At 39.3% G+C, this 23,489-nt stretch overlaps 2 protein-coding genes across 4 annotated transcripts in view; one reads left to right on the forward strand and one right to left on the reverse strand.

Moving 5' to 3' along the window:
• Positions 1–1,736: 1,736 nt before the first annotated feature.
• Positions 1,737–4,648, forward strand: LOC129725844 (mitotic spindle assembly checkpoint protein MAD1). Its single transcript, XM_055682156.1, has 5 exons — positions 1,737–2,106; positions 2,175–2,344; positions 2,413–3,502; positions 3,565–3,705; positions 3,766–4,648. The coding sequence occupies exons 1-5, from the start codon at positions 2,004–2,006 to the stop codon at positions 4,464–4,466; spliced, it is 2,205 nt and encodes a 734-aa protein (XP_055538131.1). The 5' UTR covers positions 1,737–2,003; the 3' UTR covers positions 4,467–4,648.
• Positions 4,649–4,694: 46 nt separating this feature from the next.
• The window catches only part of LOC129725845 (gamma-1-syntrophin), a 117,148-nt gene continuing 98,353 nt past the window's right edge, over positions 4,695–23,489 (reverse strand). For all 3 annotated transcript variants that reach the window (XM_055682160.1, XM_055682159.1, XM_055682157.1), the window contains 6 exons: positions 22,769–22,895; positions 22,374–22,514; positions 21,956–22,140; positions 21,446–21,829; positions 20,740–20,943; positions 4,695–20,479 (listed from right to left, as the gene is read on the reverse strand). In XM_055682160.1, the coding sequence (XP_055538135.1) occupies positions 20,369–20,479; positions 20,740–20,943; positions 21,446–21,829; positions 21,956–22,140; positions 22,374–22,514; positions 22,769–22,895 (1,152 nt within the window). In that variant the 3' untranslated portion in view covers positions 4,695–20,368. The remainder of the gene's footprint in view (positions 20,480–20,739; positions 20,944–21,445; positions 21,830–21,955; positions 22,141–22,373; positions 22,515–22,768; positions 22,896–23,489) is intronic.

The following is a 23,489-nucleotide window of genomic DNA, read 5'->3' on the forward strand; positions in this document are numbered from 1 at the left end:
CTATAAATTTCCCACTTTACACGCACATTATACAAAGCATGTGCTTTTTCAAAAAATTTTAAGTTGTTAACCTCATTGCGGTTAAAATGAATTAAATAATTAACAAGGGAAATTCCAGTTCTCTGACTGTTTTCGCCTCGTGATTTTTGTTTCATTAGAATTACTTGGGTAGAGGCTATGCCAAGTAATTCTGTTAAAGTAAGTTTGATCTCATCAACGGTTTGATCGTTGGTGAGACCTTTCAAGACAACCTTGAACGGCTTGGCGTTCTTGGTGTCATATGTAAAAAATTTGTACATCTTGTCAGTTAAATACTGAACAAGACGATCACGACCCTTTACTGAGTCGGCTAATAAGCGGCATTCACCTCTACGGCCAATTTGATAGGTAACTTTAACGTCAGAAACAAACGTTGAAAGTTCCTTTTTGAATATATTAAATTCAGAAGAAATAGTTACCACAATAGGTGGAACTTTCTCCTTTTTTAAAGATTTTATATTTTGTATAGTTTCGTTATTAATAACTTCCATTTCACCAGCTTCTTGCTCAGGCAAAATATCAAAAGGATTGTCACTACAGACACTCGATGTGTCAGAAAGAGATGCCTCTCTTTTCCTCCCCGCAGCGATGCGAGGTTTCTTTTTTCGTCCAGCCATTTCAGGTGATACGAAAAAAGTTAATATAAATGTTAAATTCAAAAGTAGGTAGTCTTGAGAAAGACTGATGGGAAATAACTTTCAGGTAATCTTTAAAAGACACACTGACAAAACACAAACTTTGAAGCTATAGGCAGTCAAAGACCAGTCCACAAGCAACCGAAAAAACGTCTGATCTGTAGGACAGTTCAAGACGCACTGATATATACTAAATGTGTGATATTTACACAACACAACAACAATATCGCACGCTAGCTTGGAGGGCTTATAGCGGTCTCGATCAACTAGATTAGTTGAGAGAATTCGTTATCGAAATTGTTTTTGGCACATTTTGCATGTTGTAGGATAAGTACAACGATACACCGTACCCCAGTGCTGAGTCGAGAAAATTTCCATCTCGAAAAGATCCTCGACCTGAGCGGGAATCGAACCCGACATCGAAACCGTGTGTGGGAAAGCTAGCCGACCGACCTTGCTAACTACAGAGCCACGGGGACCACATAGATATTTATACACCATTACTGAATTTTAGAACTATTGCCGAATTTTTTAGGCACGGTGTGTACTCCGATTACAAATGCATTAATTTAATTCCATCTATTTTGACTGATTATGCACTCCTGTAGTTGTTGCATACAAACATCAACCTGACGAAGTAAGATACCTATGAATTATGTGTACTCTGGTTATCTCTTTGCCTATTTCCCTTTTCTTTCCCTTTTTTTTGCTTTGCTTCTGTTGATTCAAGCTGACCAGTGATGCTAGTTATACAATTTTGCAAATTTTATTGCAAATGAAAAATTTTAGAATATCAGGTGCAGATTTGTCCGATAATGCTACCCCCATACTCAACAACCATAAAACGTGCCTAACAACTAGTTCGGGATATAGTCCCGACTGTATGGGGTATCGTTAAACCATATGGATTATCATCCGTTTATGGTTATTGATTATGCGGGTAATTCTCAGGTTTAACGTAAATTATGAAAATTTGTTTTTTTAATCGTCTCGGATTTGCGATGGGTTTTTAAACTTCTTATAACCGAGCATTTGTTTTCGAGCAGTTATCTGGCATCGCTGCCGAGTAGGACAACTGTCAAAATTTTCTTACCGTCTTTTATTCGCGAAGGTAGCGTTCTTTAAAAATTGCAGCGAATGAAATATATTGAAAACGGCCCTCTCACGTTCTATGATATAAGTAATCGACAGCGGTTAATAATATTCTTAGTTCAGCAGTTTTAATCTGTCTGGTTTACACGCCGTGATAAAAAGTGAAAACAGCACGGTCTGGAACTGCTCTGCTAGATAATAGTGCAGTGATAAAACGGTCAAAGGTTACCGGGGATTATGGAAAATACCGGTCAAAGTGAAACTATCAACGATAGTTTAACCACAGCTAGCTTATCCAAGCGGCTTAGTTTCGACTTTTTGAATGCTTCCTTTGAATTGAGTAAGTGTTATTGATTAGGTCTGGCTAGCTTGGAGGTTATGTTCATTGTTTATTATTTGCTATTTTAGATCGTAAAAAACGTAAACTGTACGATATGAATGATATCTCCAGTGACGGGAACAACACAACAATGGAAGAGCGAAACGTTTCGCAGGACGCGTCGGTCAGTTCAAATACGATGCAGAGTCCTTGGGAGACTCGCCGGATGAAGGCGGATCTCATAGAGGCGCGATCAAGGGTAAAATTTTAGTATAATTCAAGTCAGTGTTTGTTGAATTAATGCTCGTCTTTATTCTTGCTTTGTAGATTACCATGTTGAAGAAGGAAATCGAACATCAGAATACAGAGATGGCAACAACGCAACTTAAAAATCAACATAAGATTTCGTCCTTGGATAAGGAGCTAAAATTCAACGTTAAGAAAGTGTCTGATTTGGAAAAACATCTATCTGCTCTGCGCAAGCGAGAAAAAACAGCCCAAGAAGAGCTGGTTAAATATAAAAATCAATACAATATCTTAAAACAGACTTCCGGTGATCAACTGTACGAGCTGCGATGTACGCTCAAAGATCTGGAACAACAGTATACAATAGAGAAAAGTGAACTGCATTCCGAAGTACGTGATTTGAACAGCCAGCTAGTAGAGACGGAGGATCAGCTTTCGTTAACCCAGGAGGAGCTAGACACATATAAAGAAATAAATGAAACGCTTCAGTCCAAGGCGGACTCGTACGTAGCTACTAAAAAAGAGCTGGAGCAAACGAAAGACAAACTCGCGGAAGCGGAATCTAGAATTAAATCGCTAGAGTATGAAGTTGGCAGTTACGAGGATTGGAAAAATTTGTCGAAATTGTCTACTTCGCGACTAGCAAATTATGCGGAACTAGAAAAAGAAGCCACGCGCCTGAAGGGAGAATCAAAGAATCTTCACGATGTGATCGGTAATAAAATGCTGCTGGAGGAACAAGTCGCTAGTTTGAAGACACGGCTGGAGAACTTCGAGAAAAACGAAATCGATGCGGTGGCGCTTAGTGTCAAAGTTAAGGATTTCGAGAAGGAGCTGTCGGACTGGCGAAAACTAGCCGTTGATTTTTGTCCGAAAAATTCCGCTTGCAATCCGGTGGCTATGCGGTCGCAAATCGAGCGTATCTTGCAGAACGATCTGATTTTGACCAGCGAGAAAAGCTCGGTGAAAAATGAGAAAAGTCAAATTCAGACGATCATCGACGAGACTCGTGCGGAAAACGAACAGTTGCAGAAGCAGCTGGAAGACCATAAGCGGGCGTTGAAAAATCATCAGGTTATGCTGCATCGGGTGCAGAAGAAGCTGAACCTGGTGGCAGGTGAGAGGGACTGTTGGAAGCAACTTCTCGATAGCTACGAGAAAGATTTGACGAGTGAGTAGTCGATTGGGATTTTCTTTGGGTAGTTTATTAAGTTAGTGTTGTTTTCATTGCAGTTAATCCATCTACCATGAATAGCCAGGAAGCTCAGATGCGCACCCGTATGGAGATGGCCGAGAAGCAATTGGCTGGGTATCGAGAATTGAATACCAAACTGGAGAGTGAATTACAAGCTGCAAAATCTCTGCCTGATAGTGGTAAGTGATGGCATTACTTTGTGCGAATGTTTTTAGGGAATTTTAATTTCATTTGGTCAGGTATGGAATCAGCGCTTACTAGCGAGCAGTATGAAAAACTGCGACGAGAAATCGATACGCTTCGTTTGGAAAATGAACGTTTGAAGAAGCGAAAAGATGAACTGGAGCTTGAGTTGGAAAATTCCACGTTACGTGCAGAAATTAACCGGGATCGGTACAAGGTGGTCCGATTTGAGGAAAGTCCAGCTAATGAGGCATACGAAGCACACAAAAATGAAATTGAGAAGCTGCAAGCGGAAATTGAACGATTGAAGATCCGCAACCGTAAGCTGGAGGAGGGTAATGACGAGCTGACGATGAGACTAAATGACAGCAACATGACGATGAACGTGAAGGATTTGAATAATCTTAAGGCCCAGGTACAGTCACTGGAGGCGAAAAATCAGCATATCAAGGAGATTTACAAAGCGGCAAGCAATGAGTTCCGCGAGGTGTGTTACATGCTGTTCGGCTGGAGAGTGGACCGTGTGGGCAACACGAACTATCGCATCTCGAGCATGTACGCCGAGAGCGAAGAAGAGTATCTGAACTTCCGACTGAACGAGTCGGGCACGGTTCTGAACATGCTGGAGACGGCGTACAGCGAATCGATTACCGATATGGTTTCCACCCATCTGGGTACGCACGGTTCGCTACCGGCCTTTCTGAGCAATCTCACGCTAGATTTGTTTAATCGAACTACGGTCATGGTGCAGGGTTAGGAACGACAACCGAGCTCCTGTTTAGTAAGTAAGATTATTGATAACCCTTACCGCTCTTCGATATAGATATTATTTGATTGCGTATACATGCAAGAAGTCAGTGAAATTTCCACTGCTGATATGAGCACCCTAAAATAGGCATTTCCGTCTAATACATAGATTGCACTGGAAAGTCAATTCAAGCACGGATGTTTCGGATTTTATTAGGAGAGAAAATAACCCCCTCTGTACGGTTGGATGCGTTTGTTGATATTATTTTTTATCTAGTTTATTTTTAATTCCGAAATTTGCATTTTAATAACTTTTGCCTAATAGCTAGATTCGATTCTGATGCCAATGATTCTTAATATTTTCTTACATTTGGTATAACGGTCACAGTTTTTGTTGTTTTTTTTTACCTCCCAGGTGAAAACATATAATCACTGTCCTTTATTCATAGTAATAGTACACAGATTTCGCTCAGTCAGTCGATCAAATTTTTGAAAACTGTTTTTTTTTTCGCGAATTCCTTTTTTTTCAGACCAAGAACACTTTAAGAGTCCAAATGAGTATCATTTAGCAAAGTTTCCGATCAGGATAAATTTTGAGATTGGGTTGAAAATTTTTTTCTCACCAACTTGAGAATGTTATATTTTTTCAGCTTTCTACCGTTTTCCACGTTTAATAATTTGATTCACGTTCTTAGTTGCTACTACAGCTTGAAGCTATTTATTATAGTATCATATACTGAGGCATTCTCTCCTCAAGTAAGTTCGGAATGTTTCAGTAGAGATAAAAGAAACCCGAAAATCATTACTGGGAGAGTTTATACTGGTTCTCGGTTTACGTGAGCGGATCTTCAGTGAAGTGAAAGATACGTAGTTTTTTTCTCGAAATATTAACATTAACCATTATTCTAACTGCTTTATGTCTGCTCTGCTGCCCTAATGTAGATACGTTTCAGGAATTCCTCGGTTGGGATGTGTATCATATGAGACGGAAATTGTTCGAACATAAACTGAAGTAGAAACGATTGCCACCTTTTAGGTTGACATTCGCAAGAAGAAAGGAGACAAAATGCAATGTAAATGCAATGTAAACTAGCAAGTACATATTTGGTTCTGATATATTTTTCACTGTAAGTTTTGATTTCGTTTTTTTTGTTCGGTTGATCGCTTTTAAAATGGATTTGAGCATTTGATCGCAGGAGAAAAAATTATTTTATGACATTACTTCTTGGTATAGTTTATTGACGATTTCTTTCGAACTTACAATCAAATCAAACATCTCTACGAAGCAGCTGTATTATAGGTTGCGTGTGTGATGGCTTTTTTCGGCGGCGGTTTGGTGCATTACAGAAATATAAACTGTATCTATTTTGACACATAGTATATGTTGCTGCGGTGCTTATAAGTGTTTTGTGTAAATATATGGCCTTTATTTGTAGCAATAAATATAAATACTCTATCTCTTTGAACAAGTCAGATTGAACTTACTTGAAGAATTTCCACATGAAATGAGGCATCTAGTTTAGAATTTAGGACTCCAGAACAATTGAAAACATTCGGAAGCGTAAATGCAGCAACGCTAGCTCGACCTAATCTAAATGCGAATAAAATTGCTTACTAAGGTCAAACTTTAACAGTACAATAGCTATTTAATCATGGAAATTTGTTCTAAAATGTATTTTTAAATGCTTGTTTGAATACGAGTGTACATTCATCTACTAGTTTAGTAACAATTCGTTTGAAGACTGTTGTTGTTTTTTTTTCCGGAAATGGTTGCCCGTTTGCTTCTAAAAAATCTAGCGCAAATGAGTGTGCGTGAAAGGTAGTAAGGTGTATGACGTGGTGCTGTATTAAATCTAGAAAAGAAACCGACAAAATGGTTAGTGTTGATTGCTTGCTATTTGCTTTACTACCAAACCATTCGAACGCTAATCCACCATTACTCGAACGCAATTCCAATATAAAGTATTGCGAAAGCAATTCACTAGCTTTAGAATAAAACCATTACCTTTGTTTACATTTATAATATATGCGTCCTGATCCTCACCGTGACGACGACGATGATGATTTCAGGCAGTTGTCCCACTGCCGACTCGAATGGTTGTGTAATATTCCGTTATCATACTTTGTGCCCATTCAGTTTATCGTTCTAGTTTATTCTTCAAAGTTTATCATTTAATTTGTTTTATATTTTTTTGTATCTTATTTTTCTCGTTACTAGTAATACTCTAGCTAATTTGATTTGCCTTAAAAACGTATCTATATTTTCTGGTGGGACTATTTGGCTAGCTGCCAGATGGTAAAGTTGAAACATTCGAAGTCTAGGCGCTAGATAAAACGGTTTTGAATTAGGAGTTGAGAATGTCTGTGTTGGTGGTGGCAGCAACGAGATGTTTAACTGGAATTCGATTCCTTTGTTTTTTTTTTTTTGAGATTCTCACGTAAGGAAATTTACCACTGATTAAAAAACTTTGTTCCAGTTCTCTTTAAACCGTATATTTAATTTATTTAAGAAGATCAATGAAATTGATACCGGTTATTATGAACAAAACATTAATTTCACCTATTTTCAGGAACTTGCTGATAAATTTGCGCTGAAGTTTAATGAAAAACTAACTTCTTTTCTCTCCCAAATAATCGAGACATCAACAGAGCCAAGATATTAAATATTGGGTGATAGCTTCTTGCGTTTAATCTGAAATTGTATATGTAAGAAGTCCTGTGGGTGGGCTTTTCGATGCGATGCTACGATCAGAAGCCAAGGATCAATCAGAATTTACTCAGTAAGAAGATCTTCAACGAGCTGACTGTACCTCTCACATAAAAGCCTCGGATTAACGAATAGAAAAGCGATATTTTGCTATCCAAAAATAAGAAATCAAATTAGAAGCTTATATCTGCCTATAATTAGTTCAAACATCAGTGAATGAACACCTGCTTGGAACAGTTACTGCTAATCATGTTAATCCATGCAATAGAGAGATCAATGAACGCATATTAGATCTTCACTAGCACTATAAAAAAGGTCCTAAACTTCACTTTGAGCAGCGCTTCGATAGAAGAAATGTTCAAAAACTAGATCTTATGAGTCGAATTGATTAGAATACAGATAGTCTCAAGAACACTTTCGAAAGATAGGACTCTGGAAAGATCGAATCCGAATTTTTGTGGCACTTGGTCAAATCTCAGATTTCATGCGTAATTATTTCACAAACTTCGAATGAATTGGATCACAGAAGCTTTCACTTCGATCTTTCACCAGTACAACGGATTAATCAAGCCTAATATTAGGCTATATTCCGGCAGCTGGCGATAGGTGTGGTTATTTTTATCCTCAAGGTCAATAAAAAGAATTCGCGTCAGTTCTTCTTGAAAAAATGAAAAAAAAAAAATTGACGAAGATGTTATCAAAAGGTGAGCATCAGCAAACTTTGCAAGCTGCAAAAGAAGTAAAAGCAGTAAGCGAGTTCCCGCAAGGAAGCGTTTTCTGCACTCCGCACTTTATATTATTGGCAGTATCACCATTGAAATAAGTGATACGCTCATCATTTATTTCTGTGCTTGTGTGTGAGTTTCACCTCACCGTTTCAAGCTTACTGCTCTAGTATACCGAGCCTATTTCCATCCTACCAATATCGCCACATTACTAAAAAAAATGTATTTCCAGACTATTAACTCATCTTACGTATCTTTTTTGCCTATCTATAGCCTTAGGACGATTCTCCTCTGCTTGGAAACAGGCGTTTATGTTTCCGCAGCAACATAGACAACTACAGAGGAATATCTGCATTGTGTGCTACATCGAAATTGTTCGAGTTAGTGGTCATGGGACCAATATATTCTCATTGCCAGAACGTCATCGCGGAGGAGCAACATGGATTTCTTCCCAAACGTTACTGCGAAACTGGATCGGTATGGGTTCTCTGGCAATCTATTGAGCTGGCTGGAATCATATCTTTCGGGACGGACGATAAGCGTAAAAATTGGCGATAAGACATCTGAATCTTTCTCTGCAACTTCAGGAATTGCACAAGGCAGCCATTTGTGCCCGCTTATGTTCCTACTTTACTTCAACGACATAATTCAGTCATTAAAATGTCCCCGTCTAGCAATTGCGGATGATCTGGAATTATTCTTTAAAATTAAAAGCAACAGCGACGCTCTATTCCTGCAACAACAGTTAAATGAATTTTCACACTGGTGTGAACTGAATCGCATGGTACTTAATCCTAGCAAATGCCTATTGATTTCTTTCACTAAAAAGAATAATTCTCTGCACTTCGAATGACACGCGACTTCAGAAACATCCACTGCTTGGTATCTCTGTACAATTCATTGGTTCGGTCCTGTTTGGAATGCTGCTGTCCAGTCTATGTTCCTTACTATAACAATTCTATTCACCGCATCGAAAGCATCTAGCGTCGATTTGCGCTCCGATTGCTTCCATGGAGGCAGCCTATACGGAATACCCGATACGAGGATCGCTGTCAGCTTCTTCATATCGACACACTTCAACTACGCCGAGAAACAGCACGCGCCATGGTTGTATTCGATACTCTTACAGGTACAATTGACTGTCCGAATATCCTTCGTCAGATCAATAAAAGCGCACCCTCAAGAGCATTACGTAGGTCATCATTACTGCATATTCCGTTTCGCCGCACCAACTACAGCGCAAACAGTGCCATTATTGGTCTTCAAAGAGCTTTTCACCGTGTTTCAGTAGTATTCGATTTTCACCTATCTGCTCGTGTCCTTCGATATAAATTTGTTTCAATGTTTCGTAATACAATGTATTAATGTATTAGTGACCACTAGGGTAACATCTGCCTGTTGGTAAATTTGTAAATAAATAAATCGCCTAATTACAACTCCCTGGAGAGAGACCTTACCTAAAGTTACTCTTTGGCCAGGTTTATTCTAAATGGGGCTTATTATGTCAAGAAGAAGGAGTCTTATCGAAACCTTGTTCCCTGTGCCAATACCGCAAATTACAATTCCTTGACGAAGATTATTATTTTTCTGATCAGTTTTACTATAAGGAGGAACTATCTTGTTCAAGAGGAAGAAAGCTTATCGAAAGCTCGTTTCTCCAGCCAATATTGCATCATAATTCCCTGGAAATAACTATTATACGTTACTCAGACCTGTTTTATTTTAAGAGGGACTTATTTTTGTTAGGAAAAGTCAACAGTGGTACCACATACATAAGACATACGTAACACCGGCCTTTTTTTCTGGTCCACGTTGCCCCATAGTACTCCGTATCTCGTCCTGTCCAACTGTTCCAATAATGAACAAAATGAATTTTCTTTTTCTCGGCTTCATCGAGCCCCAAAAAATCCCATAAGAAACTGTCAAAAAGTTCTTTACAAAATCGATGCCGCATTTTTCGAGTAGGAACGAGACAAATGCAGGGCGGCGCAGGTACACTGCCTTAAAAAACAACTCAAATAGTGGTTTTATTCAGAGTGTGGTACCATTCGAGTAGTTCATTTTGTACCAACTTTTTTGGAAGACTTCTTCCTGAGTGTTACGTATGTCTTATGTATGTGGTGGTACTGTAGATTTCAGCTCGAAGGAAAGGTATGTGTTGGGGAGCCAACCAAATGGCCTGATTCTATTAAGATTCGAACTCACGACCACCCACTTGTCAAAGTGGACTCTGTAACCTTACGACCGAGCCATGAGAATCATTCAGTTGTGAGAGTTTTTATTTTATGTATGCACAAATACATATGGTGTTGGTTGCCTGATAGTTGTGTTGTGTTCTTGATTCGCGATGAAGCAATTTCGGGATGTAGTAAAGCGGTTTTTGACTGGTGACCGCTATTGCCAAATATTCAAACGTCTAAAATAGTGAGGTGAAAATCAAGATTTCATTTCCTGAACCATCAAAAAGTACAAGAAGACATCCTCTGTGAAGGAACGTAGAGTATCCCATGGGTCACGATCTGTAAGAACGTCGCAAGTCAAAGTCGTGAGGGTATCCGGTAACGTTCAATTTAAAAACTTGCCACCGATCTAAATATATCTATTGGATATGTTCACAATATTTTGGTAACTGACCGTAGATGTAAGACCCACAAGAAGCGTAAAATTCTTGGCGTTTTCGAGTACTCTCAGAAAAACAGACTCGGTTGAGCGAAAATGATACTTCAACGGCACGCTGGTCATTTTCAAGTTAATTTTTCTGATGAGAAACTATTTATCCTGAAGCAGCCACACAATACATAAAATGATCGATTGTAGGCAGCCGCAATGGAAAATATTTCGGAACCAAAAGGAGTGTTCATCGATTCCAAAGGGCAGGTTTAGTAATGGATTGAGGAGCAGTTTGCAAGGCGTGAAAGTGACTAATGTTTATTATAAAACGAAAGATGGTGCACCAGCCCATTCAGCGAACTTGGTTAAAGACTGTTGCAGGCACTATTTGACGAATTTTCTGGATAAAAATTAATAGCCGCCACGCTCCGTAGATCTCAGTCAAATAGGCTTTTTGTCTAGTCCTACATGATGTCGAAGCTTGCTGATTACAAGATCTCCAACTTGAAACAGTTTAAAGCGGCTATCCAGAACATCCAGAGTGAAATACCCATGGAATCCATGCGTGCCACCTTCGACAGCTTCGCGAAGTGTTTGAAATATGCCACGAAATTTAACAAGATTGGACACAAAACAAAAATTGCTAAATTTTTGAATAGAAAGGTTTACTCTTCGAGGTATGTCAGGTGAAACGCTATGTTTTACCTTACCATCACGCACATTTCGTCTGAAATGTGATATTTCATCCTCTAGAACCGGGGTGCTCAAATCGTGCTCCGTGGCGTTTTTGGCTAAAACCCGTCTTTTACTCGGCGGAACACTTTTTTCAATCGAAATATTCGGCGGAGCACCTTCATTTTTGAACCAATGACAGAAAGTCTCTGTTTACGGCAATGTGAAAGCTGCTTACTCCCGACTTCGAATAGTTCGGCTGGGATGCCGTCCTTTCCAATTATTTTGGGGCTTTTGAGCTCTTTCCTAATTCTCTTGATCTCATCCAAACCAGTTCACTAATCAATTCGCAAGCCTTCTCAGCAGCAGCTCCGTTAGCTGACAACCGCTAAATGTTCACCCGTATCTTCCTCGAAGAGCTCAAATTGTATACGGTCGTCACGATGACGTCTTTGAAATGCCATCCGCCAATCAGAATATGTTCGACCTAAGAGCAGGACTCACCATTAGGGTATTGCCATGTGTATTTCGGGATATCTCTTTGAGCAAAATACGTGCACACACACAGATTAATTGTCTGTTGACTACGGCAGAATTCATCAACCAGGTCATTCTCAACACTGCAACTGTTAGCATGGAGGCTGTGTATACCAATAACAGGACGGAAAAACCATTTCTGTCCAACCTATGGGTTTGAAGATCTCTATATCATGTTTTGGGCACTCTCAATGTTTTATCATGAAGCTAATAGAACCCCTTATTCACGTTATCGGGTTTGTCCTTTGTCGTTGCATATTAGGGTGCCAGCCAAAATGGTCATCTCGAATTTCAAAAAAAAACATATACAAAATGTTCACCTGCTCGAAAAAACACCCTGTGCGAAATTTCAGCTCAATCGGACTTAAAATGAGGTGGCGCAAAGCGATTGAAGTTTGGATTTTTTTGAAAACCGAGAAATCACCCAAGGGGGGGGGGATACGTGAAATTTCGGTTTTCGAATTTTTTTTTTTGATGCCAAATGACTTAAAAACGCATGAAACGTCGAGAATTGGTGTCATCTGAAAAATTTTTTTTTTGCAAAAATTTACTCTCTGGGACTTAGTCGTTTTTTCAATTGTGGAAGGCGGAGTTCAAAATGTTTAGAATTTATCTTTTGAAATTGATCACTAGTCTCTCGAAATAGCTTGTATAATGATATACCCTATAACTAGCATCGAATACATTATGTTTCATTAGGGTGGTTCATTTATTCGGCATAGGGTGGTTCATAATATGTATTGAGTAAAAATGAGTATAAAATGTAAAAAATCACTTTTCACTGAATACCAATAGAAAAATTCCTGAGAATATAATATTTGTTATTGGGTGATTTTTCGGTTTTCAAAAAAGTCAAACTTCAATCGCTTTGCGCCACCCCATTTTAAGTCCGATTGAGCTAAAATTTTGCACAGGGTGTTTTTTCGAGCAGGTGAACATTTTGTATATGGTTTTTTTTTTTGAAATTTTCTGGTCACTTTTTTTCCATACGATGATTGGGGACCTGTTGCATATACATTGACCAGACTGTAATTGATAAATCTGCCCTTTATTTGCAACGGCCACAAGCGGGCCTCTATCTAATGAACCGCTTGATCCATTTTCATCGTATGATGAAACCGACACTTTTCGTTCGCGATGCCGGTTGTTTCAATTCGTAATTACTTCTGAATTATTTGTAGTTGGATGCTTTCAACATATTTGCATACTAGGGTCACCGCCTTGGATGTAGCTGGCGATTCTTAGCATTCCATAGGTCAGTAGTCCGCTCCGTATAAGATACGGGGAAAATAGACGATTACGGAAACCCTTCTCAGTTAGTATGACCAAGATTCCCACTGCGGTTGGGACACGATATTCATTGAGATTATTTGTACTTCCGTTCATCAGTACCTTGGATCGAGTGATGTGTTACATATCACTTCGAAGCGCGCAGAGGGTTGACACAAGGAAATGAGCTATCCTGCACGTTGTCCAAAATTGCTCCTTTGGGTGTAATCCGACGAGTGGGCATCGAAAGGTAGTCAACTCATGGGCTTCGCAGACGACCTCGACGTTATTACGAGAAACTTTACGAAAGTGGGGGCTAGGAGTGTTGGACTAGAAATAATGCGTCGAAAGCAAAAATATAAAAGGGAGAATGTTATGTATAGGTTTCAATAAACGTGTAAAAGCATTGATGCACCTCCGGGAAGAAGAAAAAGAATAAAGAAACGTGTTTTATGGTCAAAGATTAAATTCGGAGTTTTGATATTTCTAAATATAGCATTGGCGATCGAGGATCGGATACCGTTAATGTCAAGTGCTTTGTGCGTTGATTAAATTCGTGGTCGAATATAGCAGTGATTTGCGCTGCAAAGACGAAGTCAAAATAAATAATCTTGGCTAGAGTGAGTACTGTAGGAAAACAATATACGTATACCGTTCTTAGTGAAAATTTACCATTGAACCGAGTTTATCATGAGTCCAGGAACGGGATCCAGAGGATACAACCAACATCAGTTCGAGATGGAAATACTACAAGGTATACATCCCTAGGGTTGTATGAAATGGTGACGGGTGACGTGGGGATTTTTTGTTACAAAATATACAGAGTCCGCAGACAGAATCAACGTGTTTGCTCAGTGACTGTACGTACGCCTCCCCCAGAAATAAATTTTTGAAATATATTCAACAACACTCGAAAGAATAACGTTTATTTGGCGATATTATGCCTGCAGTGTTTTTTTGTGCAAACAACATGTATTTGACAAGGCACAAGCATATCGTGCTTGTAGAAGAAGCAGCTAGCTGGCATCTCTATCTTATTTGCTTTGCTCCGTTAGGAGCTAACATCACTGCGGATCCGCAATTTGCGGGCCCCATTGACAGTTGCTATGTTATGCGTATGAAAAGTGGCGGTGATATGCTATCTCGTTTACACACACGCTGAGATGTTAGTCCTCGAAACATGGCGGGATGCCAGCTAGCTGAGAAGAAGCAACAAAAATTTCTCATAATGCGTCAAAGTCAGAATTAACTCTATATCCTCAAAAACGAAATCCAATCCCGATCAAACGATTATAACAAACAGCCATCGTAAATATATCTGAACTTGATAGAAATGACAAAGCCTGTAATATTCTTATTATGCCAGAATTATAATAAGTACAGAATTATATCAAATTCTGTTATCATACATTTGAACTTGAATGTTTAAAAGAGTGTTTTTTATAAGGGTATTTATAGCAAAATTTGATATTCATTTAACAAAATACCCGATCAAACGATTATAACCAACGGGTAACACAAATATATCTGAATTTAATAGAAATAATAAAGCTTGTAATATTCTTGATATGGCAGAATGATAAAAAGCACAAAATTATATCAAATTCTGTTATCATATACTTGAATGCTTGAAAGTGTGTTTTTTAAAGCATATTTATAACAAATTTTGTTATTCAATTTACAAAATATTGTACATTCTAACTAATTCTAATCGTTTCTGCCGAAAACCTTACAAAACTTGCTTTAATTTGTAATAATCAGTAAGTAACTTTGATAGGAATTTTGATATTTGAACTATTAACGAGACAAAAAGTTCGTAGAAAAATATTAAGATTTGTTATAATCCTGATATCTTTGACTGATCGGGTATCGCATATTCTAACAAATTCTGATCTTTTCTGCCAAAAACCTTACAAACTTGCTATAATTTGTAATCATTAGTCAATAATTTTGATAGGAATTTTGATATTTCAACTATTGACGAGACCAAGTTATGGCTCAGTTAAACATGAAATTGTATCGTGCCGTGTTAAATAAACCATATTTAAATCAAAAAGACCAAGCTTAGAACACAAGTTGATACAAAAAAGTTTGTAACAAAATATCAAGATTTGTTACAATCCTGATATCTTTGACTGATCGGGATAAGACTTACGTTGGTTTTGTCTTATTTAACTCCGATTAAATCAATCAATTCTATAAATGTGTATATTTGGGAATTTATTCATTCGATACTATCCGATCACGATTATTTAGTGAATATCGAAGATGAAATTAAATAAATATCCGTTGCAAAAATTTGCAATTCTTGTTGAGTAATTTATGGTAATCATATTCATTAGATGAAGTTTCAATCACCATTATCAGCAGCATTGCATTTTTTCCTCGATTGCACACGAATAGAAATGTATGAAGAAAAGTGTACCACTGCAATACGAATAGTACCGCTGCAGTACGAATAGTACCGCTGCAGTACGCGTAAAAATGTACCGCTAAAATGTACGAATAGAAGAGTACCGCTTCAATCATAGACGACGAGAGACCTGCGGTTCTTTACTCCACTGGTACTGTTGCTTTTACCAGCATGTTTTCTTTCAAGACATCAGTTTTTATTAGGTTATGAAAGCAGGTTTAGAAATTGTTCAAGGATGGGGGTTGTTTCAAACTTTTAGAAAAACTTTTACCTTCGAGACATCACATTAGTCTAAGCTCATGGAAGCAAAAATAAATTGACCTATTGGGACGGGGAGACTCTGTCAATTTTTTTTTCGATATTGATACAGAGAATTAAACAGGGAACGGATGGTGTCCATTCACGTCGTCTGTGCTAGGAATGATCGCATGTAATTGGTTCATTATCCGCGTAAATTTGTCATTGAAACTTTTTATCAATTTTACCGCTTAACAATGAAATTAGAGTGATAGCTGTCATATTACAAAATTGTTACACATTTTATCTATCCAACAACATATTGGTTATTGTTATCCATCATGTGGTTATGCTGTTATTAACGTTTGAAATCTGACGCAACATTTGCCAGTTTCATTTCCAATTTTACAGAATGCATCCCAGTATAGTAAACAAAGACGTGTCCCACGTCAAAAGTGGAAGCGTAACTTTGAAGTATTTTCTGAGGTTAATAATGTCGCCCTTGCTTCGAGGAAAAAGGCTTATTTTCTGCATTAGCTGGTGAAAATGTACAAGATATTCATGACAGCTTAGTGGGAGAAGGAGAATAACCAGTGCCTGCTGGATCGAACGCTTACACAGAGGCTATTCGTGACTGGATGAGCACTTTCTCATCTCGATATGCTTGGACCATTACCTTCTGGAAAATCATTACTAGTAATTATTCACCCCTACAGCCGTTATAGAGTCATCGAGATATTACGGCAAACTACAACTTCAGACATAATCGTTATGTTGCGACCCCTATTCTTGAGACCTGGAATTTCCAGCATCTTGGTAACAGACAACGCTAGGAACTTTTCAAGGAAAGAAATGCAGGAGTTTTGTGGCAAATTCGGAGTGAAGTTGAGTCACACGACGCCATGCTGGCCGCAAGCCAATGGTGAGATAGAGCGCCAGAACCACAGTATCCACAAGCTCCTGCAGATTGCAGAGCTCAATCGCTCGGATTGGAGAAAAGATCTGGATGAATACAACTATGTATATGCATTGATGCGCCATCCAGGATGAATCCCCGCCAATAAGTTGGCTGCAGCTTTTCATTCAGAGTCAGCACGAGTATTTAAAAAAAAGGAAACTCTATTCTCGTCGAGACACCTGCCGGGCAGATATATCAACGTAATTCTTCTCATCTCAAAAAGTTGTAGTCTCCGGAGTGTAGTGATATGGATCATGACGAAGACGAGGAAGATGAAGAAGGGTTGTTAGTAGCTAAAGTATTTATGATAAATATTAGTGAATAATGAGTATGTGTGTCTAATCACAAATGGTGACTTCTCAACACTGTAAACCCTGACTAGACCAGTAGTTCTCTATGGACTTGAAGCCGTGACGAAGAATATACGCGCACTGGCCGTATTTGAATGGAGAGTGTTGCTAGTAATATTTGGTGGAAAACGGAGAGTGGTGCAGGTATATGAATCACTAGCAGCAGGCACTCCTTGGAAAGATTGTCATTGTGACGATGAGCCACACATGTCGCAAGGATGCCGGAAAATAGTGCGGTAATATCGGTTCTCTTCAAGGACCACACAGGCCCCAGAGACAGAGGGGCTCAACGTGCTAGGTGGCTTGATCAGGTTGAAGCGGATCTGCGAGTGTCGAGACACCTGAGAAATTGATGAACCGACGTGAGTGGAGGGAAATTCTTGATACGGCTCTAGGCTGCTGAAGTGGGTAAGTAAGGCTGTATTGTAACCAGGGATGTTACGGATGTGATTTTTCAGACATCTGCAGATGCGGATGCGGATGCGGATATGTAATTACGGATGCAGATGTTGATGCGGATGTCAATTTTTATGCGGATGTTCCGCATTCGCGGATGCGGATATCCGTAGCATCCCTTGTGTTATATTTTGCTTTTTTTCACATAACTAAAAACTATTATCATTTTGACATTAACATCCTCATAGGCAATACCCTAATAGGCAACACCCTAATAGAAACTTTGCCAATCTAGAGCAACTTTTTTCTTTCTTGGCGTTTCAATTCTAACATGACCAAATTGTAATAAATTCTAACATGACCAAATTGTAATCGAGTGGTGACTCCATAAAGGCCTTAATGTTCAGCATCATTGTTAACAATGATTCTAATTGTTATCTGATGCCATATAAATCAACAGAATCATCAGATAAATATGTTTATATGTTTTCATTTTCATAGAAATGAAAATATATCTACTTTGGTTCTATGCTGGCCTAACAAGCCAGTCATCGTAGGTTCGAGTCTCGGCTTGGAAGAAACTGTTAGTGACAGTAAGATCGTAGTGCTAGCCCCGCAATTGTCCTGTACACTAAACAGTTGGCTGCGAAGTCTGTATGTAAATGAACAGAAGGTCGAGTTCCGATTCGAAATGTAGCACCAAGGCTTTGCTTGACGTACAATCGGTATTCCGGTGACCCGTACATGTCGGTATTTTTGGAAAATATTCTAGCTGTCATCGGTGTGAAACTGTAAACAACATCGGGAAAGAAAAAGGTGGCGTGAAATATAGCAAGCGTGAAGCTTTCTAAAGTTTTCACGGTAACTGCAGAAGTGCAAATTGATTAAATTATGTGCTTTGGTGCTGGCTTAGTAGTCTGGTAATAAATAATTGCAGGTTAGTCGAAAAAGTAACGATTGATTGATGCGTCGACAAATAGTAACGGCCTAAAGTTGACTGGGAATTAAGTCTTGGTCTACTTTCGAATCTCTAATATTTGAAAGCTAGCTTCCAGTACAATCATGTCCTGATTGACGGTCGGTTTTTTCAAATTCGCTCTCGTATTCTGTTCTTTAGATTGAGGCCGTTAACGGAATCCTTTATCGGTGAATATCCTTCGACATATACTAGACAAGTTCTGGGTGGACGACTTGCACGCATTATCTGTTCATAGATTTCAAAGCGGCGTACGACTCAGTTGAGCGAAACGAGCTATGAACACGGTTCTTTGAAGAAACTAATTATGCTGATTATAAAAAGGTAGAAAAAAGCTAGACGCGCCATGGGACATCAGTTGCTGTCGTGACGCTGGATGGACTGAAGCAAGAGGACGCACTCTGATTTAAAATAGTGTAGGCATGAAGTATGAAAGTCTGGAAGAAGTTCTCAGTATATTTCTGCCCATGTTAACCCTCTCCCGGTCACAAGGTTTATCATTAAAATTTAAAGGTTCACGAGAAAATTCAAGCTGAACACTTTGTAGACTAACTAAAATTACTGTCAACTGTAGTATTTTGAAGAAAATGCCCAGTGATGCTCTGAGGCAGCATATAAAAGTTTAAGGAACAATCGTTAGCACAACAAACTATTTTATGTCAAGATATGATTATTATAATTCTTGGTGCTCTAGAGTCACCATGAGCGGAAAAGGGTTAAATATTTGCCCAGTACCTCTGCATAACTTGATCGTACGACGACTAAAGGTGCGCAACCATGTTTGTTTTTATCACGAACTTATTACGGAATCTACAGAAGGTAATTATTTTTTTAATATCTTTTTTCTGCAAAGATACTCATACAGTTAACTCAAGAGAAGATGGTACTGTATGTCCTCGTTTTTCACTAACAAACTGTGTACCTCTTTGAGACTACGTCAAACAAATATCATAATACTTAATAGGCTGAGTGGGCGTGAGATGAGATCAGATTTGATTAGAGGTAACTAATGAAACATTCCAACTTCGAATATGAAAACCACTTCTACTTTTACTATATGCTTTGCTGATTTGCTCCGAATCTGCTTTTTAGCCTAACGTTAGGCAGTAATTTTCTCCCTTCTGCTCATGATTTTGAGAAAAATAAGTATAATCTAGCCCCAATTAATCATTTCGCTGCCGTGTCCGTTCCGTTCGGTATGTGTATCGCATGCATGGGGGTCACTCATAGTTTATGTATTCTCTTTCTCTCTCTCTCGTAGTAACTCATAAAAGCATTGGTTTTATTTCCCCTTAATACAGCTTATCTCTTACATACCTGGCTCATTCCGCTGCTTATAATTGTAAATGCTTTGGTCAGCACAGTGCTACGTCTAGTTAATTATATATGTAATTATTTACTGCTAGACGCGATTTTTCCTCCCCCTCGCGAGTAGTCGCCTAATGTGGGCGCTACTGTGAAATTCGTTCCCGACTGTTTGGTTTGCAATTACCGTTCCGTCACAATTTGCTTTTCGGCTCTGTTTCGATTCTTGACTAAACAACTAGTACATTAGGACATTCCTGTCTGCACCAAATCAATGCTGGTTTGCAGGCGAAGAAGTAGCGATATAGACTTTTTTCTTCTTTAACGCGAATTTCGTTAGCACCTTCGATAACATAAGAAATATAGACATTCTTTTTTCATAGGTCTCTAGTGGTTTTGATTCGTTCAATTCGTTCCGGTTGGTTCAAACAAAATCTCCGTATTTTTTAAGACTAAAGCATATATACTTGCGAAAATCAGTCAACTTCAGTTGCTTAAAAGTATCAATTCTGGAAAACTCGACTCCTGACTCTAATATCATTCGATTTTGTGTATGCTTCGTGGAAATAGGCTACTCTAATGAACGTCGAAAATCTCTACTAACTCTCGTCACTTTTGATTGTTTCCTCCGTCGGACGGGCTCTAATTAACCCTCTTACAACTCTACAATAGTCACTTGCAGTATGCTTCCCGTGTCGTCACCGTCGGCGTCGTCGTCGGCTTGGCGGCCAACGGCTGCGGCAGTCTCAGCGCAAATTCAAGCCTGCTGTATCGAACTCAAAAAGGCCGGATCTACCGAAGCAACTTTAGCCGTTAAAAATGCATGCATGCAAAAGAGCAAACTTTGTAGAACTTGGCATTCGAGCTCCTAGAAACGAGAAAAAAAAGAGGAGAAAAAACGATTGGAAAAGTTTTCTTCACACGAATGGAAAGCCGAAATCACTAGCGGAAAAGAAAGCGATGGCAACAGAAAATACTAAGGTTTCAAAGGCGAATAAGAATGACCAAGAATAGGCGGGAAACTTTCGAATGGTGTTTGATTGATAGTAGAATTTGGAAATAAAAGAAGAAGAAAAAGTGAAAATATGTTTGCTGCGGGAATCCGGTGGGAATTCCACACGCACGTACCTTCGTTTCGATGGAACGCGTCTCATGGTCCTGAAAGTGCAGCTTAAGTTTGGATTTGCCATCATCACTGGAGCCCCGCAGCTGGGAGAATTTATACTGCCAGATCACGCTGGCATCGGCTCCTTCCGTTAGCGAGAAACCGGCCTGCCAGTCCAGTGTTAGGCCACCGGTTTTACCGTGGTGCGATACTGCGAAAGTTTTACGCTGTCGAGTAGAAAGATAGATTGCAGTAATGATGTATAAAAAATGAAGCATCCGCGCTAAACGGATGGGACTTGAGGTTGTTCAAATTTGTTTTTCCGAAGAAAAAAAGTATTGTTCTGAGCGCTCATGATATAAGAATGTTGTTTGTTTCAGAGATCAGAAGCACATCGTTAGAGGAATGTATTAAAAAAAAAAATCAAAAAATAATGTAAAATTCACACTTCTAGTTCGATTCTTGATGAGAGTATTTGCACTGTTTGTAACGCAAACCTGGGTTTGCAACTTTCTTGTACAAGCAAAGGATTGATTCGTGGGACGCGAAAATTGATTTGAATATGTTCACGTCAGTCGATCATTAATACTTTATAGATTTATAATTAAAAGAATCAACAAATAAATCCCTTCTATCTATCGGCTGCTTTAGCGTGTATCTGTGCAAAAAAATGCCAACTAAATTCGGCAACCTGACCAACCGCGGCAGTTCAGCTCCACCTGCACTTACCCCCAACTTGATTACACTGGTGACAATGGCGGCATTCCAGCTGTTTTCGATTCGCAGCAGTTCCTGGCGTGTTTCCACACTCAGATACCGGGGCTCGTGACCGGAGCTCTGCAGCAGGAAGCAGTGCTGCCGCGAATCGACCGTTTCGGACTCCTTGACCACCCGGAACATGGTCTGGTACACCTTGTAGGCGACGGTCGCCTTCTGCAGGCCGGCCACATTCAGCGGGGGAGCATCGAACAGCATCACCTCGGTGCCCTTTAGCACGAGAAAGCGGGGTTTGTAGCTCTGCCACGAAATGTGATTGGTGATGACCCCCTCGTTGATCCAGCCCATGTACTCGATTCGTTCGCCGACCGGAAAGTTGCGGTTGTACAGTTTCATCTGCCCGCGGCCAAACAAAGGGCATAAAGAGAAATGAAACGTGAAAAAACACACACACACATCATTCAATGATAGTCGTCCCGCGATTCTGCCGGTTCCCGGTTGGGTGGGCTTAACGAGGCTTACCTGTAGGCTGGTCAGTCCGACAATGTTATCGGTGATGTATTTAAGCCACTGACTCAGGATGGCCAGCTCGTCACAATGGATGATTCCGGTCGTTGTTCCATTCAAGCCTCGCACCTCGAATGCGTTCGGCCGCAGTTTGTCTGTACCGTAGATATACCGGGTCACGTATGCCATCATTAGGGGGACTATATTTGTTCGATAGATTTTTTTTCGGGAATGGATGAAATGGATTAGTTTCATCGAAGCAACGTTTGATGAGAAAATCAAGCGCAAACATATGTTAATTCAAAGGAAGCGCATGGTACTTCGTGGAAGTATCAAATAGGCTTCTCCTACTGAAAACTGTCTGTCTGAATTACCTGGTGAACAACAGACAAACCAAAACATAAAAAAGCCTTCGAAATGAAAAGTCACTCACCCGATACCAAATCGGTCCATCGATTTTCCGGTTCTGAGCCAATGGAAACTGGTCTGCTGTTGTTTGCCGATTTCCAAACCTCGTCCGCTTTCAGTTCGGCACAGGTTGCGTCGTTGTCGGATTCCGGTGTTTCTCGACTCACTGTGTGGCGGAGTTATTCAACCGTTGACGACAGGATTGACCGCACCGGATGTTTGTGACAAGATGGGAATTTCGTATCACACGGTATGGAGAAGAGATGAAATTAAAAAAAAGTTAGCATATGGAAAGGAGTCACCGCAACGCAACGTATTCGAAATGGTGTGTTGCGACGGCTGAATGGATTAAGGATAGTCTTTGCACCACTAGACAATTTTCACTCCGATCATCATCTGGGCGGATTCAGAGGTACTCACATTGCTTTTGTAGGAAAGGTGTTGCCGCTCGATAGTGCTTCACGGTAAGGACCACGATATCGCCTGCGTTCCGAAGGATATTGACGGCATCATCGTGCGGGCAAGCGGTGATGTACTCGCCATTTACCTGAGGTAATTTAGAACAAAAAGGCATTGATTATTTTTTATGAATAAAATCTTTTAGATATTAACTAACTTTTGTTAATGTTTGAGACACCGTTCGCCTATGTTTTTTGTACTAAAATTTCGAAATCCGAATTGATTCCAACAGCATTATTCTGTTTTCGTAATCTAATCGTAGTCTAAGGTCATCTGAACTTTAGCTTAATTAGCCTTACTAAGATAATGGATTGGTACTTTTTATTTTGGGTAGAATATAAGCATCTTTTTCCGATCAGAAAATTACTTATGACATACAAAAACCAAAAAAAAAATATCACCGTCGGTTAATCTCAAAATTCTTAGTTACCAAAAGTAAAATATTTTTTCAACGTTCTTTTTTACAAGTGCATAAGGGCAATGTTCTATATGAATTCCACCAGAGCATCCACCAGATTCGTCGAATATGTTATCAATTCTATTTACTTTAAAAGTTATTCTTTACTATAAACTCGGTGGTGAAACATTCGTTCTCCATATACAGGGAAAGTGCGTATGAGTGAAAAAAGGAAGCTCTAATTTGGCTTGCTTTCAAATCTGGCTGGTAGAAGATAGGTGACAA

The sequence above is a fragment of the Wyeomyia smithii genome, chromosome 2 (assembly GCF_029784165.1).
Source record: "Wyeomyia smithii strain HCP4-BCI-WySm-NY-G18 chromosome 2, ASM2978416v1, whole genome shotgun sequence".
Classification (NCBI taxonomy): Eukaryota; Metazoa; Arthropoda; class Insecta; order Diptera; family Culicidae; genus Wyeomyia; species Wyeomyia smithii.

Excerpts from the sequence above, each read along its gene's own strand:
- LOC129725844 (XM_055682156.1), top strand. The coding sequence starts at position 2,004 with ATGGAAAATACCGGTCAAAGTGAAACTATCAACGATAGTTTAACCACA. Across the intron at positions 2,345-2,412 it reads TCATAGAGGCGCGATCAAGG|ATTACCATGTTGAAGAAGGA; the intron begins GTAAAATTTTAG and ends CTTGCTTTGTAG. Across the intron at positions 3,503-3,564 it reads CTACGAGAAAGATTTGACGA|TTAATCCATCTACCATGAAT; the intron begins GTGAGTAGTCGA and ends TTTTCATTGCAG.